Source organism: Brassica napus, chromosome C1, assembly GCF_020379485.1.
Source record: "Brassica napus cultivar Da-Ae chromosome C1, Da-Ae, whole genome shotgun sequence".
Taxonomy (NCBI): Eukaryota; Viridiplantae; Streptophyta; class Magnoliopsida; order Brassicales; family Brassicaceae; genus Brassica; species Brassica napus.
The window spans coordinates 4,711,882-4,722,821 of record NC_063444.1 but is presented as its reverse complement, the minus strand read 5'-3'; the positions used below and the strand labels follow the sequence as shown (position 1 = coordinate 4,722,821).

General features: G+C 37.1%; 3 protein-coding genes across 3 annotated transcripts; all 3 read right to left on the bottom strand.

The window, feature by feature from the left end:
- Positions 1-1,844: 1,844 nt before the first annotated feature.
- Positions 1,845-3,713, bottom strand: LOC106396833 (AAA-ATPase At4g30250). The gene has a single exon (XM_013837330.3). The coding sequence runs from the start codon at positions 3,546-3,548 to the stop codon at positions 1,998-2,000; it is 1,551 nt and encodes a 516-aa protein (XP_013692784.1). The 5' UTR covers positions 3,549-3,713; the 3' UTR covers positions 1,845-1,997.
- A 3,270-nt stretch (positions 3,714-6,983) lies between these two features.
- LOC106391970 (protein YIP4b) lies at positions 6,984-9,103 on the bottom strand. The gene is made up of 3 exons (XM_013832760.3): positions 8,225-9,103; positions 7,568-7,642; positions 6,984-7,468 (listed from the first exon to the last, which is right to left on the bottom strand). The coding sequence occupies exons 1-3, from the start codon at positions 8,702-8,704 to the stop codon at positions 7,208-7,210; spliced, it is 816 nt and encodes a 271-aa protein (XP_013688214.1). The 5' UTR covers positions 8,705-9,103; the 3' UTR covers positions 6,984-7,207.
- Positions 9,104-9,287: 184 nt separating this feature from the next.
- On the bottom strand, positions 9,288-10,619 carry LOC106390181 (xyloglucan endotransglucosylase/hydrolase protein 24). Its single transcript, XM_013830589.3, has 3 exons — positions 10,243-10,619; positions 9,960-10,153; positions 9,288-9,840 (listed from the first exon to the last, which is right to left on the bottom strand). The coding sequence occupies exons 1-3, from the start codon at positions 10,504-10,506 to the stop codon at positions 9,450-9,452; spliced, it is 849 nt and encodes a 282-aa protein (XP_013686043.2). The 5' UTR covers positions 10,507-10,619; the 3' UTR covers positions 9,288-9,449.
- Positions 10,620-10,940: the final 321 nt, after the last annotated feature.

Sequence of the window (10,940 nt, the reverse complement as noted above, 5' to 3'; positions counted from 1 at the left end):
TACAGATATATTTTCCTTATTATGATTCTTCATATTTTTCATCAAATATTTTATTTTCTCGTGAAGTCTTTCATTATCTCTCGTCTCTTTAATATTCCCTCTCCATATATGTTTAGTAGTTTCTAAACATATCTGAAACCAGGAAACGTATCTCCTAGTCGCCCTGTCACCACCCACATAATTGGACCGTAAGTAATGGAGGATGCAAGTACCTCTGCCCAATTATGACCAAAGATGGAGCTGAGATACTAATCGACTGTTAAAATTTTATTGGAATGGAACACAATGCCAAACTGAAAGACGGGTTACATAGTTAAAATTTACATCAGATACAAGTTCATATGTCGTCAACGTGATCATAAACCCTATAAACCCTTAATAAATAAGCAAAATACTAATTAAAATTATCGATAACATACAAATAAGCAAAATTAAATAAAATCATGGAGAAAATGATAAATAAGCAAAGTTACAATAAAATTAGTGGAAGATGAATTTAGATAGAACTAGTTGATTTTAAGAATCAATAGATTTGTATTGATAAAAAAAAAGAATCAATAGATTTGTTACATTTATAAAGAGTTCTAATGAGTTTTTCATATTTAAAAGTCTATAAAACTATTGTAATGTAATGATTTTGAGAATCTTGAGTATAAATGCAATATTTTGAAAGTTTGGTTTTATGAGTTAAAATGTTAAGAATTCAAGTCCCAATAACACTAGATTTTGATAGAATTATAGAATCATTAAAATTCAAACTTTTTGAATAACAATGGATTGTATATGTCATTAAAGAATCATCAAAAACCAATAACATTTAATTTTTATAAAAATGTTAGAATTCATTAGCCAATAACTAAATAATTTTAAAATTCTAACAATTATTATAAATGTAGTTCCCACTAATATTCATAAAATCATGGAGAATATGGCAAATAAACAAAATCAATTCTGAAATAAATAGTATAGATAAAAAACGAATTAGGAGAATCTGTTGACAATATTTTTTTAACAAAATAAAGATAACGCAAATTAAAAAAGGAGTGAGTCTAGTTACGGAACACTACAGCAAATAATTAGCATAACTTTAAAAAATTAAAAAAATTGCAAAAAAAATATAACAAAATATATTCCTTCCATATTATTAGATGACGTTATTAGATTTTGCACATAAATTAAAAGAACATTAAATGATTATACATTCGCTACATTCGCTACATTCGCTATGCACCAAGTAATGACGAAAATTAAAAATATGTGTATTTTCAGTAATATCTACCCAAATTCTCATCATCCTACTATGCATGGGAATTGGGAAGCGATACAATTCACCAGAAATTATAATGGGCGGGTGTCGAGCCTAATGTCATCGTTGCTCTGATATCAACTCATAACTCCTCATGTTGTCTATGTCATGATTCCCAAATAAAAACCTCCAAAGATACCACAACTCCGTATGTTGTATTGTAGTAGAATCTAATATCATTTTCTGTGTTTTGTCCACATATTTTTTTTTAATGAATTCCACATCTGGAACTCACTTCTACTTTGACAAGGAAACGACCGCAAGCCAAAGCATCATGAATAAGCATCTGATACGTGAAGCTGTTTGCACATCCGATATCCAGTTAGATCCAAATGTCAGAGGACAGGAAGAACTTGGATATGAAAGGAACTGATTTGTACCGGACCCAAAGATCCAAACGGCCAAACTTATACTCTCTCATTTATTTTTATGTGCATTTTATAAGAGTTATATTTGTTTAGTTAGTTAAACTTATGGTAGATTTTTAAATAATTTAATAGTATAGATGTGTAGAATAAACTTTATATTATATGAGTAGTTCAAAAAAAAAAAACTTATATTATATGATTATAACAATCATAAATTATACTAAAACATTTTGACTGAACAAATAAAACAGAATAAAAACCAACCTTAATGAAAATACACGTGAACCATTAGACAATAATCCTATACTACAGCCTCTTCTCCTTCATTTCTCTTCAACTTCATTTCCATCTTTTTCATCTTCAAACCCAAAGAACTCTCTGTTTCCATTAGGACTATCCAAAGCTCTCTTCTCTTGTTCCTCTTCTCCGTCTTCATCTTTCTTCTTCTTAACTCCACCACTCTTCCTCCTCTTCACAACTCTCTCTTTCAACACACACAAAAGCTCCCTCACAGCCTTCTCCGCATCACTCCTGTTCCTAATCAACACCTCACTAACATCAGCCGGGGTAATCTCCGCCTCCTCCACACATTCCTCCATCTCCTTCAAAACAGCACCGTCTACATCCTCCTCCTCCTCCATCCTCAGATAATTCTTCAACAGAATCTTCAACGCTTGAAACCTACAAAACCCCATGTGAATATGCATATCCATCCTCCCACTCCTCATCAAAGCCGAGTCCAACTTCTCTATATGATTAGTAGTAAACACAAAGATCCTCTCACTCCCACAACAAGACCAAAGCCCATCAGTGAAATTCAAAAGCCCAGACAGCGTCACCGAGCTACCCGGCTCGTCCATCAAACCCGACCCGTTAGTCAAATTCGGGTCATAACACCCGTTACTCTTCTTCTTATTAACCTTCTCTCTTTTCGTCAGACTAATAGAACAGTCGATATCTTCTATAACAATTATCGACTTAGAGCTAGTCTTCATCAACAGCTTCCTCAACTCCGAGTTGTTCTGAACCTCAGTGAGCTCAAGATCATAGATATCATACCCGAGATAATTCGCCATCGCAGCGATCAAACTCGACTTCCCTGTCCCGGGCGGTCCGTACAGCAAGTACCCTCTCTTCCACGCCCTCCCCGTCTTCTGATAAAACCCTTGTCCGTTCGCGAACTCTCTCAGATCCTCCATGATCCGTTTCTTCCTCTCCGGGTCCATCGCCAGCGTCTCGAACGTGCTCGGGTGCTTGAACCTCACCGAGTCCCACGGGTGGGTCCTTGAATCCAACGAGACGCCTCTCGAGTTCGTGTAGAGGAGCCTCTCCTCGTTCCTCCGGCGAATCTCCTCCGCTTTTCCGACGATGTGGTCGAGGTAAGAGTCCAGGACGAGGGCTTTGTCTCTCTTGCTGATCTGCAGCGTGAAGCCTCGCTTCTCCTCCGGCATTGGCCGCCACGAGAAGCTCTGGACCTGGCGCTGGACGACGACGTGCTCCCAGAGGACGGTGACGCCGTCGAAGACGTCGGTGATCCTGTCGTTGTTCGAGAGGCCGAAGGTGACGGAGCTAGAGTTGGGGACGCGCGTGAGGCTGAGGCGCGTGTTGTTGCTGGCGGCGGAAACGGCGCCGTTGACGGTGACGGAGGAGCTGAGGTAGAGGCTGACGGCGTTGTAGAGCTCGTTGGTGTTGACGCCGTCTATCTCCGTTATGTCGAAGTACGTGTGGGAGGAGAACACGTGGCGCATACGTGTCAGGAGGTGGATGAGGGCGAGACGGAGCTCAGGTGGGAACACGAGCTGGAGGATTGTTTGGCAAAAGGCTAACATGCCGACTAGAGAAGCCATTGTCGTCCAGTAATCACTCATCTTCATTTCTTCTTTGCTCTGTTTTGTAGAAACAGAGGAAACTGACTTTTTTTTTTAAGTTCTTGAGATTTGGGAGGGAAATGCTTTTGAGAGAGAGAGAGAGAGAGAGAGACGTTGGTGTGGTTTTATTGGAATATGAAAGGAGGAGATGCTTCAATTTATAGACAATGGGAGGAGTCATTTTAATATTTTACTGATATTCATACTACCATTGGGTTGTGTTGTGTGGTGCTAATGATATAAGCAACTCTATTTCTCAATTATTTTCATAGGTCTATGGTTTCTAGACTTCAAAAACAATTACATCCAAGAGGTAGTGGTTGTGACATGTAAATTTCACATCGTGTACTATTCCACTTTGTGTTTTTGTCCCACGATGTGATAAAGAAAAATGAAGTAGTAAGTTTGGAGGAAAAAAGTTCAACAACTTGAAAGGTGAGGAATGAGAGAATATAGAGGACAGTCCTGGAGAAAACGGATAAGTTTTTCTTACTATTTACACTGAATGAATCGGACAAACAAGTGCACTGAGAAACACCATAAAGGACAAGAACACAGCTAGACATTTTGAATGCTGAAAGAGGGTGAGTTTCTAAGAGACAGCCAATAACTGATAACTTAGCTGGATTGGTTCAATCTAGTAAGAAGTATTGTTTTATTGATTGATTCTAGTGTTCAAAGGAGCTTCAATCTTTTACTATTACCAGTCTTTTTCTTGGTCACTACAGAAAATTTGATTACTATAAAGAACACTAGTTTTATTACATATAAACTCAGTTTACAAACCCCAAAAGAATCAAATAATGCATGAAAAGAAACATACAAAAGGGACACTTCAACATAATACCTAGCTAGTGCCATGGTTGGTATTTCTTAAACTGAATCAGTTTCACCATATATAGAACTTGGAGGTCTATACCAATATGGTAAGGAGAGAGATTATCATATTTAAGGGCAATGCAAAAGGATAATGATCAGTGTAGTGTTGCCTTTTTGAAAATTGAGAAGTAACTAGTAAAAGCAAATTAGGGAACATGAGGGTCTAGTTTAGGGTTTGTGAGTGTGACTTACAGTTGGGTTTGTGTTGTTTTGTTGGGATTTTGTGATTTTATTCTTTAGGACACTCGAATTTACGTGGGACATCATTGTTTGTCTACATTTGCATATCAACGTCTATCACCATAATACTCAAAACTCTTTCAACTTTCTTTCACATCTCCATCTAATTCCACCATAATAAACCTCATCACAATCCCAAATTAGCTAACAGCACTTTTAATCAATATATATGTTGAACTCCGAGATTAACGGGTGTACTCAAAGCTTAAATGGTTTTAAGAAACATTTACTTGTGTAACTTGATAGAACTTGGGTTTGAAGTTTGTAACTGTAAGACTAGATATGTAAAAACTTAAGTAAGCCCGGGTGATCAGCTTAATTCCATTCTGGTTAGTCTCCATAATCAAAATTATCAATTATTCGTATTATAAGCGTCCGAATGGAGGAGTGGGACAAGTGCAGTTCTCCTGCACTGCATTCACCATTCACTATTTTTTGTTCGTAAAAGCAGTTCAAGCGGGAGATCTGCATGCAGTTCAATATTTTTTGTCTTTTTGTGGAAAAAGCAGGAGATCTACATGCAGATCTCATCCGCCAACATTTGGTAGTGTTGATCTGTTTTTTTTTATTGTCAAGAAATAACTTTGTTACAACACATAACTTTAAAAATATATATATATACTTTTATGAATACAATATTTTTATTTTATTTTATTTACAACTTTAACAATACAAAATTATCATTCTCTACTTATTATTTTTTGTCATATAATATTTAATTTTTATAAATAAGAAAATAAAAGAAGTATAAGTATCTTATAAAACATTTACAGACATTTCAGCCGATGCTATAACATCTAAGATATTTGTTTAAATATTTAAGTGTCATTTTTATTGTTTTAATATATGATCTATAGTTTTGAACTGATTTTGTCATTCATAAGTTACAATAAATTATTTGATATGGTTCTCTCCTGCATGATCCGCTTGATCTGCACTTGTCTTGCTTGATCTGCATTTGTCCTGTTTGATCTGCATGATCTGCTTGATATGTCCTGATTGAACTGTTTTTACCATTCGAAGCCTTAATATTGGAAAAAACAAGCAGTCAATGTTTCACTTGGCCGACAGAATAAAAAAGTATTGACGTTTTTCAAATGTTTTAAATAGGGGAAAATAGCGAGACATGTAAAAGGAGATGACACAGAGTGAAAACGACAGTAGATAAGGCCCAAGTTACTAGAGTCACTTTTGCAGAACAGTATAATCTCCCAACACCCCCCAAAGCCTTTAATTTACTATTTTATTTGTCTTAAAAACGTTTTCTAAGTTGCTTTGAAATGTGTAAATCCATATTTTAAGTAATGTAAACAGACTAAAGGATATATTGATTGTCAATATCAGAAAACTGATAATTCCAATCAAAAATGAAAATGATGTACGTATAGAAAACAATTAGGTATCTACAAATGCATTGGTTGATACTGTGGGGAAAAATTTGGACCAAAGATTCTGTACAGAGATCCGTTGGTGATTCTGCTTTTGGAGTTTAGCATCCTCTGGTTCCGAGCTAAACTCAAAAGGGCCAACAATGAATAAACAATGTCAAATGTCAAAAGTTGTAAGGCCATGTTATTATGTAATGTCACAGAGGCCTGTATAAAGTACAATTGGCATTTTATAATTAGGGTTTGTTATGATGGTACCTTCTGAAACCGACTCTCTTTGGCATTTTCTATTTCAATTTTCAAAAAAAAAAATAGAAAGAATCATGCAATTTAATATCAATCCCACTCTCTATTTTTCCTATTTCTCCTTCATTCAAATTGATGAAAAAATCGTCTCCGCCTGTGGTATTTTCATTTCGGCAAATGCAAGAAAATAACTTATTATTAAAAATTGGTGTGTTTGAGAGATTTGTCACAATTCACCTGAAGAGGTAAAATAAATAATAAAAAGAGATGACGTATTACTCAAGCAAACTCTGCATTTCTACTGTGGCATACCCGTTCCCCAAAGTTACTTATTCACTGGTTACTACTTACTACTACCAAACAAAATTTAACTTCAAGAGACAAAAAGTTAAAACATAACGATAATTGAGAGTGGTGCGACACAGAAGCTAATATCTATACAATTAAATGCAACAAAACCGAAGAAGATTTCAGCCAGAGTTTTTAAATTCGAGCCTTTGTCAGATTAATAACAACCACGTAAAAATATTTGCTGGAATTTATTATTATTACTATGGTTTTATGATTTTAAATGTTTATTGTGTATATCTTTCCACACAAATTAAATTGAAAATCCCTTAGAAAAAATAAACTATAGCAGTTCGTAATACAAAGTCATGTACAGTTAGCATTATTATGTATCGTAAGGTAAACAAAACAGCCTTGTCTTATAATCAAAGGTCTTATACAAATAAAGTAAAGTCAACCAGAGTATAACAAAAAAGTGTTTAAAGAGCATATTATACATATGGTCTCTCATTAAAACTCAGATTAGTTCGCGTTGGAGAATTCTCTATCTACTCTATACCACATGATTTTCAAACTGAATCAAAGGAAAAATATCTCTGATTTTCCATTTTTTTCGAGATGGAATCAATCAATGGCAATGATCAAGAAGCCGACAGAGACATACATGAGGAAGACCGGGTAAAGTGCGAGAGCTTTCCTTCTTGGGTTCACAGCGGCGCTCATGAAAGGATAAGCGGCCCAAGAGCTCCAGGCAAGAGTCACACACACAACTATCATTTTGAGTATCACATTGTCCTTCAACATGCAGATCACTGCTCCAACGTCCAGTGGGAATAGACAGTAGCCCAAAAGGCTCAGGCTTTGGAAGAAGATTATATGTCCTCCCTGAAAGTTGTATTGTTCACAAACAATAACGTGGGATGTTTTAAAGAAATCAAAGCTTGTAACGAGAAATACTAATACATGAATCAAAAGTGTGCTTACCAGGAGCAGCACATTTAGTGTGAGGATCACTGCCCCAGCTGCAAGTAGTGCAAACGCCACGGCAAATACTTCGGACTGTAAATTAAAGAGCAAAAGAATGAGACCAAAAGACATTCCAATAGACAGAGACCGAGCCCTTATTCTACCAGATACATAAGAATGTGAATTGAGAGACTCAAGCCCGGGATGCAAGTAAAAGGAAAGGAAAAAACTAGATGGAAATGAAAACACATACGTGATCTATAGCACCAAAGTGCTAAGACCGAGCAGAGACTAAACCAATTACAAATTCATGTTTTTCAGATATATCATGCATACATCAAATGCATTAAAACACAGTAAAAGAACAAAACAGCCTTGTAAATTGATCTCACATTGTCTTATTCCAGTATGTTCACAAAACCCAGTACAGAAACTAAACTATTTTAAAGCATGAATATTAAAAAAACCATCCACACCATGCCATCCGTTTAATTCTCTAATAAGGTTAACCGTATACAATCCTACACACAAACTGCTGCCAAGACAAGACAAGACAGGAGAAAGCAATGGAACTCAAAAATTAGAAGAAAGACAGCACATTTGAAAAGGGCACCTCAAAGCTAAGATCTTTATTCACATATGCATCCAAAGGAAGCAGCTTTAAAGATGGCAAACCTTCTTAACGGAAGCGGACCAAGAGAGAGTGAGCCCCAAGAAGACGATAAAGAAAAACGGACCCCACAGATCCCAATCCCTAAGCGCCTTCCCCGGATCCTCCCTATTCGGATTCGGAAACACCACCAGCTTCAGATTACTCACTATCCTCGCCAGATCCCTCTTCACCGTATCCCACACCGGCTCCGTCAACGTGTTCGGCGGAGACCCGAACCCGATCGCCTTCCCACCTTCCGAGCCGCTGCTTCCCGACGGAGGGACGGGAACAGGCGTCACCTTCTGGGCAGGGGGAAGCGGCGGGAGGTTGGATTGGACCAAGGGGGAGGATGTGACGGGTATCGATGGACGGATCGGGCTCGGCGGACGGGCGGGGAGGACTGACCCGGGTCCCGATTGGAAACCTTCGCTCATCATGTTCTCGATCTCGTCGATGTCTGACTGGGACGATTGGTATAGCGGAACTGTGTCGTTGTGCGACATTCTCTCAATTGGGTTTCCGACGGTTAGCTTCACCGGAGGAGAATGGAAATTGCAGGGATTGATTGATGATTTGTTTGTTGATTTTCCCGGGAAGAAATTGATCAGATCTGAGGATGAAGGAAGATGAGTGGAAATTACTAAACGGAGGAAAATAAATAAATAAAAGGAACGTGTGACGAAGTGCTCTCACTGAAACGACACCGTGTAAGTGCGCCGACGACGTTTTATTTATTTTGGTATGAATGTTAAATGGACTTGTCATCGTTAAGAGTCTTTGATGGAAAATTAATCCCATTCTATGTAATATGTGATTAGTTGATAAGTCTTTGATGGAAAATTAATACTATTGGAAATATTTTTTTTATTTGTATTTAAACTCTTTTGATGAATTCTTTAGTAAACAGGATATGATTTACTGAAATTTCCAGTGATTGCATTTAGATTAGATGCATTTAACACGTTTATCATATTTCTTGCAATATAAGTGAAGTAAACTATAATTATCCATCTGAAAGAATGGGCAACTATTATCATTTGCATACACATTTTTGTTTACAATAGACAATCTCTTAACATGTATATATAGACACACCTTTAATTTGCTTTTATTGGACCAAGATTCACACAATCGAAAGAATCAACACACAAGTAGTAACTAAAGAAGAAGCAGAGTACTTTACATATAAAGCGAAAGAAAGCAGAGGAGGATAAATAGATTAAATGTATATGATCTCTCTTAAAGCTTCTATGATCTTGTTGCACATTCCCTAGGGATTCCCTGCGGAAACCTCTTAGTATCCGTACAGTAATTATAGATCATGTAATTCTTCTGAACCCATCTGAGTCTAGCTTGGCTAGTCGAATCCATTTCTTGAGTGTACCAATTAGAGGTTGGTTTCGTTGAGGTACAAGACGATCTTCCGTTGGAATGAGCACAACCATCAACCTTAATGTTCCTGTAAGAAGCAGTGAATGGAGCCTTGGACCAATCTGTTTTAACCAGACCGCCTCTAGTTGCCCAATCGTCTGCGTTCCATAAACTTGCGTACATCCTCATCGGCTTGCTCTTTGGAAATAAAACACCGAGCGACTCGGAGTTTTTAAACTCTCTAATCGGTGTGTCATCGACGGTTAATCTGATCCCAAAAAAAAAAAACAAATTAAGGATTAGAAAAAGAAACATAAATAAACCCTTATTAGGGCTTTTGAAATTGGTTTACTTGTGGAGCAAGAAAGGTAAGATTTTTGGCTTTACATGATTCTTTGAGGGTTCCAGAGGATTGAGTAAGTGTGGAAATTGGCTGTTGGGTCGAACCAGAGATGGAACTGTTGCTCTTTGTCACCTTTACCTTGAGTGTACACATTAGTGTGTAGAGTATAAGGATCTCCAGTCATATTACCCAAGAACTCAAAATCAATCTCATCCCAAGTAGATCCTTCAGACTTCAGCTGAATTTAATTAAAAAAAACATAATTATCAAGAAAAACTCTAACAAACTATCAAATCAAATAACATAAAAAAAGGTTAAGTAACTTACGTAGAAAGTTGTGACCGTGCCTGCTGAGTTACCAGGAACAAGCTTAATCTGCATATCAATCTTACCGAACAAATACTCTGTTTTGGATTGAAAACCAGAACCAGATGATTTGTCTAAGGTGAGAGTGAGAAGCTGGCCGTTGTTGAGTATCTTCCCACGGCCGTTTCCCCAAGCCACGTTGACGTCGCTGTTGAAATCAGCGGTGGAGGCTAAAAACGCCGCCGCGAGGAGAGCTGAGAAGAGGAATATTTTGAAAGGAGACATTGTTATGTGTGCGTACGTGTGGGTGTATGTGTTTGGAGTTTGGTGAGGAATGTGAGGAAGAGAGAAGAAGGGAGAGAGATATATATAGTGGGGTGGAGAATAATAAGTAATGTTAAGAGGAGAGTGGGTGAACAAAAGAGGCTAAATATCAGGACATTGCATGCAAGATGTATTACAGCTGGACTCTCGATTACTTCCATCATTTGGTGAGCAGATTATTTTACCAACCTTAATTGAAATATAAACATGGTCATACTGTTAGAAACGAGTTGTTTCATTCTTAAAAGTATGTTTGAGAAGATTACAAATTATGAGTTGATATCTGCTTTTCTTTAAAGTCGTGTATTGATAAATGCTAGTATTAACTTTCCCTTTGGTTAACAGTACTTGAGTACTTTCTTTATTTTTTCTCTGTTTGCCAGTTTTGAGTTTTA

Bases quoted from the DNA above. Each gene is read 5' to 3' on its own strand.
- LOC106391970 (XM_013832760.3), bottom strand. From the start codon at position 8,704: ATGTCGCACAACGACACAGTTCCGCTATACCAATCGTCCCAGTCAGAC. The intron at 7,643-8,224 runs GTTTGCCATCTT...TTTAATTTACAG, and splicing joins GGTCCGCTTCCGTTAAGAAG to TCCGAAGTATTTGCCGTGGC. The intron at 7,469-7,567 runs GTAAGCACACTT...TACAACTTTCAG, and splicing joins CACTAAATGTGCTGCTCCTG to GGAGGACATATAATCTTCTT.
- LOC106396833 (XM_013837330.3), bottom strand. From the start codon at position 3,548: ATGAAGATGAGTGATTACTGGACGACAATGGCTTCTCTAGTCGGCATG.
- LOC106390181 (XM_013830589.3), bottom strand. From the start codon at position 10,506: ATGTCTCCTTTCAAAATATTCCTCTTCTCAGCTCTCCTCGCGGCGGCG. The intron at 10,154-10,242 runs GTAAGTTACTTA...AATTAAATTCAG, and splicing joins GCACGGTCACAACTTTCTAC to CTGAAGTCTGAAGGATCTAC. The intron at 9,841-9,959 runs GTAAAGCCAAAA...TTTTGGGATCAG, and splicing joins TGGAACCCTCAAAGAATCAT to ATTAACCGTCGATGACACAC.